Raw genomic sequence first — 17,771 nt, 5'->3', positions numbered from 1 at the left:
GAGAGCAGCAGGATGGAGATGAGAACGAGAGAGATCTTTCACCGAGACAAAGAGGTCTCCTAAACCCCAGAGGGAGTCACCCCAGTGCTCCGGTCAGACGGGTGTCGTGTGCACTACACTCGCTCGGTGCTCACCAGCATCAGGGTTCACAGAGTTCAGAGGTCACGCCCAGCTGCCCGGCTGCCCAGCCTCCAGTCAGGAGACCACAGTCTGGTGTATAGGTCGTCTGCATCAGAGCAATGCCACGCCGGGCGACTCCCTATCTGTTCCTCCTTGTCATCCTCACTGCCTGGCCTGGCCCTCAGAGAGCTGCTCAATGTGCCGGCCACATGGCCGTCCAGTGCTCCCTCTCCAGCCTGCACACAGCCCCCTCTCTCCCCTGGGCTTCCTGTCTTGAAGAGATATTCAATAAGCTCTCCTCATTTCCCCCCTGCGGTTTATCCCATTAGTGGTTTGCAGAACTTTGGAATCAAGAGTCTTCCAGACCACTGTGTGTGCACACACATGCATGCGGTCTAGGATGGTCTCATACCTGGGAGTCTGGTGTCACACCTGCTGCTCTGAGGTCACATTCCAGACAGGTGACCTGCAGGAAGCACCCTGCTGTAAGACACTTTGTTTTCTTAACCAGCCTCAGTTCCATTAGCCTGCGAGCTGTGTTGGACCAGGGCGTCCCAGGCAGGGTAAACACCCAACTGAGCATGCTGTGTTGGACCAGGGCGTCCCAGGCAGGGTAAACACCCCACTGAGCATGCTGGGATGGAGACCAGCTGAGCAAATACTCAGAGGAAGTGATGTCACAGGCCAACTCCCCCACGTGGCCCTGTAAGGGGGGCGACTGACCACTGCGAGGGAACCTGCGGCAGGGTTTGAGTCGAGGCCAAACGTCACCGGAGACGATCGTCCTTCGACTTGCCTTCTCTGTCACCCCGACTCCCCCTGCAGACCAGCAGGTCTGCTGACAGACAGGAAGGAGGGAGGAGAGAGAGAAAAGGAGAGAGACTGAGACAGAAAGAGAAAGAGAGAGAGAGAGAGGGAGAGACAGAGAGTCCTCACAGGAGAAGGAAAACAGTCGACCGCAGACTGGGGTCTCTCTGGGGGCAGGTCATAGTCAGGTTGGAACCTTCTAGAAGGGCTCACACAACACACCTGCAGTGAGGGGAGGGAGGGAGGGGGAGAGGGGAGGGGGAGAGGGGAGGGGGAGAGGGGAGGGGGAGAGGGGAGGGGGAGAGGGGAGGGGGAGAGAGGTGCTTCCCTCCTTTCAGTCACATTCTGTTCTTAGTCAAAAGAGGACAGTTCTTTTGCAAAGGGCATGTTCATAGACTCATGTAGTCCTCTGGACTTGAAATGGTTCTGTTTGAAGCTGTGTAGATCCAGTTGGCTTGGGAGGAAATTAATTGAAAATAACTGAAACTTCAACTGGGTCTGTTGAATCTGGATCCATAGTGATGTTTACCCCAGAGATAGGAAGCTGAGGTTTGAGGCATCAACATGGTGTCACATTGTTCCCTCCCTCACAGGAGGTATGATGCAGAGCCAGCCAATGGGGCTACAAGTTGACTTTTGCTCAGTTTTGGTCTGGCCCATATCTCACTCTGACTCTGACAGTTATAGCACACACATAATATACCGTGATTCATTTTGCAGACATTTTTAACCAAAGCAACGTACAGGCTGGGATTTGAACCTGGAAACTCCCAAGTCAGATGCTCCAGCACTGAGCTACACCTACCTCATCACACTTCCTCGTTCACGTTGTGTCTGACGCCTGTCACTGAAAACTATTTCCTGTTTCCTGTCTCTGCAGCCTGAGGAGTTTGATGCCGTCCACTCCCATACCTTCAGGGTGAAGACCTTCAAGAAGGGGAAGCACTGTGGAGCCTGCAAGCAGACCGTCAGCCAGGAGGGGCTCATCTGCAGAGGTCAGTACGCTGCCTCCCTAACCCTGACCCCAGTCCTGTACACCCTGACCCTGACCCTGAGGAGGGTAGAAGTGGCGCCATGCACACACTCTGATATCAGCACATGTGGTTGTTATGGATCCGGTCACCATGGGCAGGGCCCTGGAAGGCCTGGACCTCCACAACATTTAGCTCATTCTTCAGGAACGCCACAAATCCCAGAGAGAGCACGTGCGCACACACACGTGTACAAACATGGTAGGACACACACACCTCCCTCATAGGGCCCCATTAGAGCAGCTCAACACTGTGTATTGATTTATTATGGAGATTATATTGGCTTGTCTAAACATTACTCGTGTATAAAAATAGGCCATGGTTTCAGTACAGATTGTTCAGTACTGGAGGCAGAAGGTAATGTTTGCCTTATTCAGTAAGAAACCTTCATCCTTCCCTTGTTTGACTTTGCAGAGTTAGAGCTCAGGTTTCATCTCTCTCTCCCACAGAAACATGCACCCCCCCCCCCACACACACACACACAGAACCATGCACACACACACACCACACACACACACAGAACCATGCACACACACACACACCACACACACACACAGAACCATGCACACACACACACCACACACACACACAGAACCATGCACACACACACACACACACAGAAACATGCACCCAGTCCAGCACACACACAGATGTGCACACTAACCTGATCACAGGCTCCACTTAGCTGTATTAGAGTGTTGCCCTGAACCCTGGGCCTCTGCTTCCCTCATGAGATGAGCAGATGGATCAACAGGATGATTTGGTTTTCTGGGTGTGATGGATTGCTGCTATCTCCAGTCTAGTAGAATGATCCTAATCAGTTAAACGATTGCACAGACTTGTTTTTATCAGAGGCAGTCCTTGATTACTACTGACTGTAAAGAGCACTGTTTCTGTTGTCAGCATGCGCATACATGACTTCAACCTCTTTATCTGTGTAGGTTATATAAAGAAAATCACACACACAAGCACACCAAACATTCCTAAACGTGTCTGGGGCTACCATGTACATCAGGTACACGTTTGAAAGCAAGATCCTCTGGTTATGATGACCTGCCCCCTGCTGGATCGCCCTGGCAATGTATTTAAGATATTTGCAATTATTTGAATGTATTTTCAATACCCTTTTTTCTACTGTATTTAAGGAGTGTGGAACGTGACTTTAGTCATCAATGAGAACCCATCCTGTCTTGGGTTCGTGCAGATCGGCTCTTTAACTTGCTAGTCGTTCCCCAGGGGAGAAGCACACGAACATCTGAGAAAATAACATGACTATATAAGGTCATCTTCAAAATAGTCAGAATGGATTTTTTTAAGGTTAAGATAATTGTCAAAACCTGGCAGAATAGGTTCTGCTGTGTTGATGTTACACAAAGTCTGCCTCCAGAGGGCAGCAGAGTGTTGGTTACAGCTCCAGGAAGCCTTCTTCTGTTGAACTGCAAATCTTCAGACCAATTGTGTGCTGTTGTTGTTGTGTGTTGGAGGAGCCTGGTGTCAGATCAGATACATCTGAATGATACATTATACTGGGATTTACCTCGGCTCCATTGTCCCTCGCAAAACAATATTTGTCAAAGCCCATTTCTGTAGCTCTCATTGCTGCAATGCTGAGGACATCAAAATGGCCGACCCCGATTGACTCACCTCTCGGTAACCTCACGGTTTTGATTCTTCAAACTTGAACACGGATCTGAGGAAACAGCTGCTTCAACAAATGAAAGTGTTGTTTGAGTCTGTGATTCCTAGAACCCTGAGGTTTTGGCGGTGGAATGAAAAAAACCAAATTGTGAAAACTGTGGCCTGATGTGATACAATCGATTCAGTTTTGAATCCAGTTTCCCTGTAGACAACACCCATCCACATGTCTGAGGGAGATCCTGAGATAAGAGGTATTCCTCTCAGGATATTAGACCGGTCTGTCCTCCTAAAACCCGTCTCTCACCAAACACTCGAATGAACACACTGGTGTACAGTTAGCCAACCCTGCCTTGGATGAGATGATGGGGGAGGGGAGGGCACTAACTAGTAATGGTGCTTAGTGGATGGAGTATTCAGAGTCATGGGAGAGGAAGGGTTGGAGGCTGGGACTTGTGTTTGGCTACTGCTAGAGCTAGGGCTAGGGTTGGGGTCTGTGGTACGTGCAGCACAGATGCAGACACTCAAACACATACACATATCTCTCTCACTCACTCCCCCTACCTCCGGCCCTACAGCCCTTCGCCTCCTCAGTTAGTCAGAGCTTCTCGTGGGTGCTTCTGGTTTGTTTGTGTGGTGGCTCGCCATGTTTGCAGCACAAACAGCAGGAGGTAAACATTTACACAAGGGTTTGGAACGTGGCCGCCTCTGGTGTGCGTCCCAGTCTGAGCGCTGTGTGTGGAGGGCTGTGTGTGGAGGGCTGTGTGTGGAGGGCTGTGTGTGGAGGGCTGTGTGTGGAGCGCTGTGTGTGGAGGGCTGTGTGTGGAGGGCTGTGTGTGGAGGGCTGTGTGTGAAGGGCTGTGTGTGGAGGGCTGTGTGTGGAGGGCTGTGTGTGGAGGGCTGTGTGTGGAGCGCTGTGTGTGAAGGGCTGTGTGTGGAGGGCTGTGTGTGAAGGGCTGTGTGTGGAGCGCTGTGTGTGGAGGGCTGTGTGTGGAGGGCTGTGTGTGGAGTGCTGTGTGTGGAAGGCTGTGTGTGAAGGGCTGTGTGTGGAGGGCTGTGTGTGAAGGGCTGTGTGTGGACGTTCTGACAGGAGGATTCCTGCTGAGAGAGGCAGTGTCTCTGTGGGTGCAGCTCCTCTTTCCTCTCGGCATGGTGCCCGGGAGAAAACAAGAGATTTAAAGTCCGCACTTTGTGCTTGTGAGTCATAACTTTAGACATTTCTGTATGTCATGTGCACTCATACAGTATCTGGATGTTTACACCATGTGTGTACACGAGAGAGAGAGATAGATTAAGAGAGAGATATTAAGAGAGAGAGAGGAAGAGAGAGAGAGGAAGTGACCCAGCCCTGTTCTCTGATTGTTCTCTGTAGCTGGCTCTGCCCATCCCTGTGGGAGCACAGTCTCATTCCAGTCCAGCAGCAGAGGAAGGAAGCCGCTCGGCTCAGCCCTGCTCAGCCCTGCTCAGCCCCTCGCTCTCCTCAAGAGCATTCCTCAGTCTCTGACTCAGATAGCACCCTGGCTTCTGCACTCCTCATCATCCCTGCCCAAGCTGACCAACTCCCATACTCAACATGGTTCACTTTTTCCATCTTTCTCTCTTCCCTCTCTCTCTCTCTCTCTCTCTCTCTCTCTCTCTCTCTCTCTCTCTCTCTCTCTCTCTCTCTCTCTCTCTCTCTCTCTCTCTCTCTCTCTCTCTCTCTCTCTCTCTCTCTCTCTCTCTCTCTCTCTCTCTCTCTCTCTCTCTCTCTCTCTCTCTCTCTCTCTCTCTCTCTCTCTCTCCCCCCCTCTCTCTCTCTCTCTCTCTCTCTCTCTCTCATCCTCTCTCCTGTTATTCTCTCTTCTCTTCCTCTCCTTGCCCCTCCCCTTCTCCACTCCCCATTTTCCTTGCTCCTCTTGTCCTCTCCCCCATCATCTCGTCTCTTGTTCATTTCTGTTCTGTTTACCCTGTGAAGCTCAGATTTCCTAACAAGGTAAAGGGTTCTGTGCTCTGTGATTTCACACCCAATATGGAAGTCCTCTCTCCTCCTCCCCCACCTCCTCCCCTCCCCCCAGGGAGCAGAATGCTTACCCAGGCCTCGCGCGCTGGGAACAGCCTGCTCACTGTCTGCAGACCGTGTAATCGGCAGCAACATGTTTTCTCGCAAAAACAACTGGTGGGTTTTGTGAAGGTTTGCTCTGAAACCCTGCGCCGCCCCAGGTGGATGTGCAGGGAGCTGGTGGTGTTCCGCAGCTTCTGGTGTTGCTGAGAGCAGAGCAGGAGAAGGGCCAAGGGTGGAGGTCAGGCTTTTAGACAGCGTTATCCGGTTTTTATAAGTATTCAGGCATGGCTTGGTTTGGCCTGGAGGCCCCTGGTGGGCACTGGTGGGCCCTGGAGGCCCCTAGAGGCCCCTGGTGGGCCCTGGAGGCCCCTGGTGGGCCCTGGTGGGCCCTGGAGGCCCCTGGAGGCCCCTGGTGGCTCCTTGTATCGGTGACGGAGCTGTGTTGAATGTAAGCCTGGGAAGCAGGGTCCTTGTGGGATCACAGCCCAAAGCTTTCCTGCTGCCACACATGTCTCAAGGCCTTTAATTAGAGTCCAACTCGCTCGCAAATGTTGCCCCCTCAAGTGCAAATATAGTATGCAGTTCCGAAATATAACCTAAATATACTTTGAACTAATTAGATGCCAACCCACGTTTATCCAAATTCTAACTTTCTTATAAAGTTTTCTAGTAGTAGCTGGTGTAGTTATGGGTTTGTTATGTGTTCCTGCAGGCAAGTCCAACCTAACCCTAACCTCCTATTGATACAGAGACAAACCAGTCACACCAGACTCAACCAAATAAAACCAAAATCAAATTAAAGTGTATTTGTATAGCCCTTTTTACAAGCAATGTCACCGAGGGCTTCACATACCCTTTCAGCTTGAACCTGAACTCATATTCTCAACACAAGTCTTCCCAAAAACTTCTCTGATCATTAGCAGCATTGCTAAAACAACCCCCTCCCAGGCACTCCACATGTTCCAGTCTCCCAGCCTGGGGTACAAACGGGAGATGAAATCACACGATAATGAAAACACCTTTCTGAGCCAACAGCCTCTGGCTTCATAGCGAGCTCTCAGTCTTACCTTCTTCCGCTTCCTAACTTCCAGACAGCGGCAGAACCTCTCACACAATAGGAGAGGGTCCAACTTTCAACCTCAAATTACTTAACAACTAATCATAATAAATATTACACTCGCCTTAAAAAATGTGGCTGGAGACAGAAACTGTGACTTGTTACATAAAGAGAGCAGGGTTCCCGTAAAAGCATACATTTTCATATCTGGAAAGACTTCAGCTCATGAACGTTTTGATGGTCTTTTGATCATTGTTCAGCTGAGGGATGCTGAAAATCATTTCATTTTGACCGTAGAGCAAACATGTTGTTGAATAGAGCATTTCAACACTGTTTATTCATTTACTCAGCGTCACTATCCAGTATGTTCAGCCTCGTTCAGCCTCGTTCGAGTTTAAAACTTTAGTTGTGGAAATGTAAACTAACTCGGTGCTTCTGGTGTCCCTTCTCTTAGTGTGCCGGATCGCCTGCCACAAGAAATGTGAGGTTAAGGTAAGAAAAAACCTTTTTCTGAATATGTAACAATAACAAGTGAACATCAAGCTTCACTGTTTTGAATGTGATGTCATAACTGAATGTATCGTACTGTGATATTTATGTTTCATTTATGACACTTGACGGCAAACCCAGTGGAGAGACTTGTGAACAACACAGTAGAGTTAGCTGTTACCATGAGTCTGTTTTTCACTTGAGGCAACATGTTCAAACACACAATATCATAAATACATTTTAAATCTTAGTTTGTTATTTATGTTGTTATGACCATCAGATGATGAACCTGTGTTGATGCAAGCTACATGGCTTCTCTGTCTGAATCCTGCAGAATCTCCAAACAAGTGCAGCCTGACCCAGTGTGTGTTTAGATTGGATGAACTCTAGCATGTTCGAGTCGCCCCCTTCCTAAAAATAAAGAGCCCTTCTCCTCCTCTCTCTGTTGCTGGGAGGGTTGCTACGTGACAGACAGACGTGTTTTGAAGCTGGGGCTCTTTGAAGAAGTGAGAGAAAGAGGGAGGAAGGTGTGCTTTGGGTGTTGTGGGGAAACATGAGTGTGTGTGCGTGTGTGTGTGTGTGTGTGAAGGCCGTAGAGAGAGATTTGCTGTACAATTACAGCACCTCTTCCTACTGTAACACACACACACACCCTTCATCTGGCAGCCATTACCCAAATGGTGGGGAGCTGCCAGCTCTACCCTCTCCTCGCTCGGCCCTGCCTAAACTGACAGGAAATGCCAGGGGTGTTCGTCAGCCAGGCGCAGGGCATGGGGCGTGGGGCGTGGAGCGCGCAGCTCCCCAGCCCTGCAGGTCTCCAGGTCTGAAGGTCTCCAGGTCTGCAGGTCTGCAGGTCTCCAGGTCTCCAGGTCTGCAGGTCTGAAGGTCTCCAGGTCTGAAGGTCTGCAGGTCTCCAGGTCTGAAGGTCTCCAGGTCTGAAGGTCTCCAGGTCTCCAGGTCTGAAGGTCTCCAGGTCTCCAGGTCTGAAGGTCTCCAGGTCTGAAGGTCTCCAGGTCTGAAGGTCTCCAGGTCTCCAGGTCTGCAGGTCTCCAGGTCTGAAGGTTGTAGCAATAGCATAACATTGTTTTGTGGCAAACTGGTCAGTTAAACCAAGTGCCTTGGCTCGTAGAGTACAATGTGGTGTTGTGTTTTCCAATCCAGTCAACAAGCTGCGATACAATTCAGTCACCATGCAAAGCCTCAACCCTAAAAGTTGTTAGTTGTTGCAGCATGTTCGTAACCACAGAACTAACTTGTGTGACTTTTCAAACGTTGTGATAAAACATAGTGATGAATGATGGGGAAAGACTTAATACCGCTGACTGAATGACCTTCTCTTTAGATGTTCATGTCTAGATTCTTTGCAACCAAGAACACAAGGCTTCAGCAAACCACGTTGTTGAATTGTGAAAACAGGCCGACCATGGATTCAGTTGATGAAATTATCGAGCTATAAAAATACTACCAATCTGCACAAAACAGGAACAAACCTCCCTTTTCTACTCTGGAAACATCCACTGCCAAATAATGTCACACGACATACAAGAAACTTTTAACCTTGTCATATAGAATATATTCCTGAATTATAGCAATGGGCCAGCTTGATCACTATCAGCATTCAATCAAGCTTGCATGTCCTGGGGACATTTTCTTTTAATGAATTTTTTATTAAAGATATCGGACTAAGCTGTCTAATCTCCACAAATGTTCCTCTCAGTTTGGTTCATATGTGATCTTACATGTTTGGAATCCAGCTTGTTACAATAACTCAGACCCGAGACAGCTTCCTCACCGAGTCGCCACAGTTATAAATCTCTGTGACATATCTAGATAAGGCTGTCACAAGCTCCCCCTAACCTCACACACCAAAAACAAATGGTCAGATGTGTGTGTAAGGGTGTGTGACAACAATTCATGTGTGTGTGTGTTTGTGTGAGCATGTATTTGGGTGTGTTAGTGTGTGTGGAAGGCAATGATGACAGATTAGTTCAGTAGTAGTTGACTGCTGAATTATGGACAGGATAGAAATATCTTCCTTGGAATTTCACTGGTAGCTGACAGAACTGAGGAGACAGGGTCTGGTCTGTCTCTGACATCACACCTGTGTCACGGCTCCAACACCAAGCCAAACAGAGAAGGTAAAGGGCTTCTGGGAACTGCTACCCATGGCTTTCCTTAGCTGGATAATCCTGCAAATGAACCCTGGATGTTTAGAGGGCTCCCATCTGGCCACAGATCCTCCATGTTGTTATGTTTATGAGTGAGGGGCGGTTGTTAGACAATGATTGGCCTTTATGTGGTTGGTAACATGAGTTGGGTCAGATTGCGTCATGGTGTTTTTGTGGGTTTGCCATGGTTCCCTGGGTTCTGGTTGGTTTGTTATCTGGAAAGACTTGATGCCAACCCCGAGCCTCGCTCTCCAGCAGGAAGGGTACACCTTTAGGCCTCCGAGAATGTTCAGCACCTTGGACTCGACTTTGGCCCAGTCCCACAGTACAGCCTGTGGGATTGGACTTGATTTGAATTCCAAGGGCAAAGTAAATAAAGCGCTACTCTCCTGTTGATCATAAATGTAAGTTAGTCGGGGTTAAGAGGGGAGAGTAAATTATAGATGTCTTTCTTTTCTCAATTTGGAGGCGAGGAGGGAAGGGGAGGGAGTGTCCATTCAACAATTTCCCATTCAAGGATCATGTCTGTCTTAACGTGTCCTGAAACACGTAACATGAACGACCCATAAAAACTGGTAATTGCCATGTAGTGTCTCTAGTATTACAGTAAGCCCTCTGTGGTTGTAGCACAGGGAGTACTGCGTACAATTGTCAGGTGCAGTTGTACAAGATAATCACAAATGTTGTCAAATGTTGTCCAGGAACAATTCGTTTATTCCTTGAGGGGCTAAGCTGAATTTAATGTTTTTCTTTGTTACTTGACTTCCAGTGCTGTGTAAGATCCATCAGACTGCTGTAACACGAGTGCAGTGTTTAGAGGAGTGAATGACTACTGGAACAGCAGCAACATGAGTGTACATTAGAACTTCCTCCAGCCCCAGACTTCACCAGTAATTACAGTTTGTGGAATCAAAGGTTCTCCTTTCGGCAAGGCTAATTCTTTCCTCCATAGATTCTCAGATTGTCTGATTTTCATGAGGCCGACTGTGCAGAAATAAAGAATCTGAAAAGCGTCTGCTAAATGAATAAATGTAAATCTAAATGTAGAATGAGGCCTTATGTGGTGTTAATCTCTGTCCAGAAAATCTCCATATATGAACATCGTCTTACTGTCAGTTGCTTGGCGTTTTTCTAACTCACAGTTTATCGTTGGTTTACTTCAACAGACCAGTGTAAGCAACACGACAGTATGGAAGGTCCTTTCCAGACCCAGTGACAGGATTAACTTATTTTTTTCTTCATGTTTAGTGAGTTGAGCCATCAACATGATGTTCCTACAGCCACTGAGTTCAGACTGGTTTAAAGGAACCATCATGGTTCCTTCGGGGTGTGGTGTTTAGAAAAGGAGACCACTGTGTGTTCCTCTGCTAATGAGGAGGGAGTTTGACAAAGCTGCTGGAGAACAAAACACACAGCAGCCACCACTACTTCCCCCACACCTCTCTCCCTCTCTCTCTCTCTCTCTCTCTCTCTCTCTCTCTCTCTCTCTCTCTCTCTCTCTCTCTCTCTCTCTCTCTCTCTCTCTCTCCCTCTCCTTTTCCCTCTCTCTATCTCCTTTCCCTCTCTCTCTCTCTCTCTCTCTCTCTCTCTCTCTCTCTCTCTCTCTCTCTCTCTCTCTCTCTCTCTCCCTCCCTCCCCCCTCTCTCTCTCTCTCCCTCTCCCTCTCCTTTCCCTCTCTCTCTCTCTCTCCTTTCTCTCTCTCTCTCTCTCTCTCTCTCTCTCTCTCTCTCTCTCTCTCTCTCTCTCTCTCTCTCTTAATTTCCCCTCTCCAGAGTGATGGAGTGTGTGTTTTCATTTTACCCTCCCCTGAAATTCCCTCAACATTCATCTATCGCTTTAAAAGCTGAAAGAAAAGCATGTTTTTGTTTGGACTGGCCAGCCATTTTGTACTGTGGGTATGTATATTTTTTTGCAGCATTGTTTTGGACTCCTCGGCCCATTCCAGCCCCCGCTCCAGAACAGACTGTGATTAGATGGCCTGTTGATAGTGGCAGACTTATTACCATTACATCTTGTTTATTGTTCCTGCCACAGGAGGAGCTGTAGTTTGCTGCTTGTTTGACTGCAGCTGTGGTCGCCAGGAGACTGGGGGTCGCTGTGTGTTTCAGTCTTTGAGCCAGCAGCAAACATCAAGGCCACAGCCGTCACTGACCTGAAGAACAGGACACACAGAGAGTAGAGCTTCTGTTCTTCAGTGATTGGCCTTCCGACATCACATGGTTTTTGGGTGGCACCCCCGCGAGATGTTGCCCTGACAACAAATGTTGAACTCTTTGCGGACGATTCCCCCCAAAAACACTCACCCCGTCACAACCATAACAATGACTCATTCTTTGTGAGTGGGTTATAGAAAACAACTGCAACATCGGCAGTGAATCCGACCTAAACTTGATGTGCTTTTGACCAGTTCCGGATCGTCTGATGTATTTCTTATCACGTCCAAACACATGTATCTCCACGAGAGAGATCCGTCCTTTAGTAGATGGTTTGGCTTTCAGTGTTGGCCTGCTCCACACCTGAGGAGAACATAAAGGCTAATTTATGTGTCTGTGGCTAGTGGCAGTCAGCAACACGTCTAACTCTCTTGCTGCCTTCCGCTAGACAGACGCTAGTTGTAAATTACATCACCCCTGTGTTACCAACTGAAAGTGTATGATTGAGAACGAAAAAACAGGAGTACTTCTCCACTTGGGTTGAGACACACGTCCTTGTCCTTTCCAGGGTCGTGGTGAAGTCTTCCTTGTCCTTGATGTTATTGTCTCCTGCAGCCTCAACAGCAGCTGTCTGAACGTTTGGCACATGCTCACTCTGCTCTTGTCCCGGCAATTTACCTTGGAGACGGTACTGTAACATTGAGGCCTGATTTATCATACTGGGGTTAATTGGAAAGCGGAGCACTGGCAAAGCTTTTTCATTATCTTCTAGAGTTGGCCAGAGTCTGAGTCTGGGCTGGAGAGCAGAGGAAGCATCAGGGATTTAGCTTTTCTGCTGAGGACGGCGGATCAGTGAGCCAGAGAGCTGGAGGATGCTCTCGCTCTTGTGTTTTTGTTCTCGTATTACTGTAACGTTCTCTACTTCTCTTTTCCATATCATTCTCTTTCAGAACTGCTTTGTTTGCTTGTATCGGGGGACCCTTTAGTAAGTAATCTTGTAGTAGCAGGATTTATCTTTCACAATAGTAACTCCATCAGGCTGCAAAGCTGTGTGCATGTTTTCTGCGTTCCTGAGCCAACGTCTCTGATTTTGAGGGCCATGTTCAGGTGGTTATCTCATTAAGAGGGCTGTGATCAGTTGGTTATCTCATTATGTGATCTGGACGGAAATGAAGGGCATACATTGGTTGAAAAAACCCTGGGACTGTGGTTTGATAAAACACGACCTGCTGTTGAGTTATTGTGTTCATAACAGAACAATGGCTAGATGTGTTTTCTTTGTCGGAGGGTGTGTCTCTCCACAGAAAAGCTAGAAAGACGGCAGGTCACCAGGACTGGAAGCCAACAGCTACAACAGAATGTCCTCAGATAGCTATGATAGCTACCAGAATGTATGCACACGTAACACGCATTCTAAAGTTAAAGCTGGAAGACCAACGTTGTTCAGACTGTGGCTGACTGATGTCTGACTGACTTCATGCTACAGCTTTCAGCTGCAGAGAGGGAAAGTTGGTGGAGCGGGGGAGAGTGGGATGGAGGGGGAGAGAGAGGCATGGAGGGGGAGACATGAATGGTGGAGAGGAGGAATAGAGAGAGAGAGGGAGTGGAGGGGAGGGGGGGGGGGATTCCTGATTCTCAGGAAGCTACTAGAAGTGAGCCCCTGTTTGGGACAGGTGTAGATGGGGAACAGTATCAGGAAGGGGTGGGGCTGAGTGGTTGAATGCATGAGATCATATGTTTCCTGTCTGAGACTTGCTCCTTGCAGGTTTTATTATCAATTCTGCTCCAACGTGGTCGTGAAGCTAACTGCATTAGAAGTCACAGGACATGATGGACTTTCCCCTTGTCCAGGTTCACAGTGTGAAGCTGAGCTCCTAAATCAAGCAAGATTGAATTGAGAGAGATTCCATTTATTGGTATTAGTTTGAACTACCGTGTATGTCAGTGCCCGTCATCTGTGGAAGCAGCCACCGCAGTCTGCCTCTTCAATGGGAATGTGCCTGACTGGTTTATCTTGCCGTCTTTGTTTATATGCTGCTATTAATACCGCAAATTCTTCATTCTCATGCTTCAGTTGACAAATCAACTTCTGTTGAAGTTGAACAAACATCTTCTGCAAGTCTTAGTCATACACAGGAGTGGATACATAACATATAGTACACTTCTCCTGTTTCTAAACTTTTTTCTGAAAATATTTTTTCAACCTTTCAGAACTTTTTTTAAATAACTTTCTTTTTGAAAATATTGTTTCAACCTTTCGAAAACAGTTAAAAAAAAAACTTAACTTAAAAAAAACATTGAACCGTGTTTTTCATACACAACACAAAACAATAATTTTTTCTAAACTTTTTCAACAATATTTTTTCAACCTTTCTAAACATAAAAAAGTTGAGTTTGTAAAACATTTCAAAACTTTTTTTTTGTTTACTTCTACCTTGCTCCATGGTAGCTTCGTAGGCTAGCTTACGTTTGTTGTGCGTGATAGCAAAAGAAATGAAAAAAGCCCACATCTCCACCACATGTGCTGTGGGATGTTAGTCTCCTACCGGCTCACAGTTCAGGATGAATCACCTTCCTTTGGGACAGTTAGAAGTTAACTGTAACTAGTTAACAGACAGTTAGGCTTTAACAAAGATGATTACAGGCAGCAATCACACCAACATGAGCATAATAAACCAGGACAGGAAATATGCCAGACCAATAACATATCACCTCAACTTGGCCATTTGTTCTCACCATACACCCTGACATTCGTACACAGAGATGTATGCACACACTCAGCCACACACACACACACACACCCACACACACACACACCCACACACGAAGAACCAGGGGAAGTTCCCAGGCAGAACTATGTGTCTGCACGTTGACTTAATGGTGAGAGGTGACGTTCACAGTGTTGTTTTGTTGCTGTGGAACCTCCCTACTTCCTTCCTGGATCTCATGTCATTAAGGCTGGATTAAACAACACATACCAAAGCCACATCTGGAGAACACTACTGAAGGTGAACAATTCAGACAAGGTGTTACTGTGCTCGTTCTTCACTCAGACACAACATCATATGAAACGGACGGTCTTTTTACATTGGGAACATGTGTTATAACATGTTTTAAATTTGCAGCAAATAAACATAATGATATCTCCTCAGCTGCGGTGTCCTCTGACAGTGAGGCTTGCTCATGGAGGAAGGGACAGCATGAGGTCACTGAACACCACAGTGGTTTCTTCAGACTGTTTTAGTCATTTTAAGTGTATGACACTGGATGAAATATGATGTGTTGTTTGACATGGCACCAATGGAACAAATGAATGTATTTAGCTGACATACTGTAGGTTATTATTGTTTAAAGATTGGTGGTGCTTTTTGTTCAAACTCAGTTCAGAAGGGCATCATTACATAGTGGGTTTGAGGCTGCTTCTCAGTCAGGACTGATGTTTTAGTTACTCCCAAACTCTGATAGTCACCCATTTAGCTCAGCATCCTCACTCGAGTGTGTGTGTGAAAGAGACCTTGTCAACTCATATTTAACCTGTAACCTGAGAACCTGATAACAGCGAAAGTAACCGAGAGGGAAGAGAGGGAGGGGAGAGGGAGAGGGAGGGGGAAGAAGGAAGAAGGAGGGGGAGAGAGAGGGGGAAGAGGGAGGGGGAGGGGGGGAGAGGGAGAGGGGGGAGAGTGGGGGGGGGATTGAGGGGGAGGGAGAGGGAGGGGGGATGAGGGAGGGGAATGGAAGTTTCCTAGTGAGAGAAAGGCTTTTGTCCTCTTTCAAGCTCAACCCCTTTAGCTTCTTGGGAAACTCGGCAAAATATACATATATATATTAATATATATATACTCCCCTCTTACCCTCTTCTCTCCACTCAAAAGCATGTGCTCAGAGAGAGAGAGGGAAGAGAGAGGGAGGAGTGAAAGAGAGAGGGAGGAGAGTGTCTGAGTGAGTAGGAGGAGAGTGGATGTGAGACAGAGGGAAAGGAGGATTGGTAACAGCCTGAAGCCAGACTATCCCAGCTCTGCGCTCTGAGTGCAGTCTGCTCCCAGGCTGTTGAGAATCGCAGTTGGCTGCATTCCTCCTTTCAGCTTGTCGTATAAAGAGAGGCTTAAGACGTTTTAACGCCCATTATCTGGTGGGAGAGAGAGAGAAAGAGAGAGGGACTTGACGGAAAACTAGAGCAATTTCTCTGGAGCCTTGTGAAGCCTGACAACCACGAACACACACACACACAAGCTCACACACACACACCTCCACCTTTCGCTCAGCAGACCAGGTTCTGGAGCTGACAGTGGATTACCCGGTGCTGCAAGGACCTCCTCTCCTCTCTCTGCGCACTTGGAAAAGCACAATGCAGCAGTGAGACGGGGTGAGAGACTCTGAGGGAACAAGCGAAGGGAGAGAGACGGACAGAGAGAGAGAGGATGGCTACTGCAGTGTTTCAGGTAAGGGCTGGACACACTGCTGTCTGTTTGAGGACTGGCACGCGTGTCTGAGAACCTGAGCTGCTAGCTCAGCTGTCTGGGTTACACTGCTTCTGGGACAAACTGAAAAGGCAACATTGTTTATTAGCTTTCTCTGTGTGACGAAACACAGGGTTTCTAAGTACTGTCAGATGTGTGTGTCTGTGTTGTGTGCCTGTCTGTGTGTGAGTGTTTGTGTTGTGTGCGTGTATGTGTGTGTGTGTGTGTGTGAGTGTTTGAGTTTGTGTGTGAGTGTACATTAACAGACAAATAACATTTGGGGTAATCAGTAACTAACACAACTGCTAGGTTACAGTATGTTTTTTGGAGTTGAATATGTGTGTGTGTGTGTGGGCTCTTCCCTCTGTCCTGTGTGTGTGTGTGTGTGTGGGCTCTTCCCTCTGTCCTGTGTGTGAAGCAGCAGTGATGCGTGTGTGTCAGGTGGCAGAGGAGCACGTGGCTGTCCTCCCTGCTGTAACTCACCTCTGACAGGACTGGACGCTAAATGCCCAACAATAGGTCCCTGGAGGATGCTGTCTCTGCTGTGTGTGTGTGTGTGTGTGTGTGTGTGTGTGTGTGTGTGTGTGTGGTGAGTGGAGGAGGTTGGACATGATAAATGTACCCAAAAAATGACTGACCAATAGCCGTGCCCCTAGGGTACGGCAATATTCTGTGTGTGCCTGTATGTGTGTGTGTGTGTATGCCCGTTTGACAGAAATGATATATTTCCCTTTACATGGTAAACAATAGGTGGTCCTCTTGAGGGCAGACTGTCGCTGAGTGTGTGTACAAGCTATCCCACCCACAGTTAACTACGCCCTTACAAACAGTCCTCCACACTACAACCTACGATCAACGTTCCGACGTTGAGGTTAAAGCAGGTTTCCTAAACAGGGTCAAACATGCAGGAGTCCACCTCCACATAGTGTGTTCAGTTGTCCAGATCTCAAACGCTGTTTGATTAAATGATGCAGAACCCCCAGACTGTGACTTTATAAGGTGATAAATCTCCCTGTCTCCAACACTGCTTACAAGTGGTGACTACATTGTTCCTTCTGTAAATGCACTTGGTACTCAGCTAAGATATAAATAGTAAGTATATAAATATTAGTAAGTATATAAATATTAGTCAGTATATAAATATTAGTAAGTATATACATAGTAGTCAGTATATAAATGTTAGTAAGTATAGATAATTAGTGAGTTTATAAATATTACTAAGTATATCAATATTAGTAAGTATATAACTAGTTGTTGTTCCTTTGTGCCGTGTTGTATTTACACTACCTTTTGCACTGTAGTAATATCCACACGCAGGGGTGTGTGAGAGTATGTGCGCAGGTGCAGGTGTGTGTGTGTGTGTGCAGGTGTGTGTGTGTGTGTGTTTGTGTGTGTGCTGGAGTACTGTAGGTGTGCAGGTGCAGGTGTCAGAGGAGAGGAACAAGGAAACGTGTACTATGTTTTAGATACCTGAAGACAGCAGCTTTTTGTGTGTGTGTGTGCATGCTCGTGATTTTCCTAACCCGCATGTGTACCATAGTTGCAGTGGTTGCTGTAGTTACTGCAGAATGTGTGCATCCATTTGACCATGTCATATCCCGTCCGCACCATTCATTTCCCCAGCAACCGCCCCTGCCTCACCGCCCCTGCCTCACCGCCCCTGCCTCACCGCCCCTGCCTCACCGCCCCTGCCTCACCGCCCCTGCCTCACCACCCCTGCCTCACCACCCCTGCCTCACCACCCCTGCCTCACCACCCCTGCCTCACCGCCCCTGCCACACCACCCCTGCCTCACCACCCCTGCCTCACCATG

General features: G+C 47.7%; 1 protein-coding gene across 1 annotated transcript in view; it reads left to right on the top strand.

Moving 5' to 3' along the window:
- The window catches only part of LOC146233281 (tensin-1-like), a 55,724-nt gene that overhangs the window by 16,384 nt on the left and 21,569 nt on the right, over nucleotides 1-17,771 (top strand). Inside the window, exons 2-3 of the mRNA XM_084689883.1 lie at nucleotides 1,808-1,922; nucleotides 7,146-7,183. Coding sequence (XP_084546009.1) covers nucleotides 1,808-1,922; nucleotides 7,146-7,183 — 153 coding nt within the window. The remainder of the gene's footprint in view (nucleotides 1-1,807; nucleotides 1,923-7,145; nucleotides 7,184-17,771) is intronic.

The sequence above is a fragment of the Hypomesus nipponensis genome, chromosome 23 (genome assembly GCF_054491055.1).
Source record: "Hypomesus nipponensis isolate SF chromosome 23, ASM5449105v1, whole genome shotgun sequence".
In the NCBI taxonomy this organism is placed as follows: domain Eukaryota; kingdom Metazoa; phylum Chordata; class Actinopteri; order Osmeriformes; family Osmeridae; genus Hypomesus; species Hypomesus nipponensis.
Note: the sequence above shows the minus strand (reverse complement) of the source record. Positions and strands in the feature narration are given on the sequence as shown.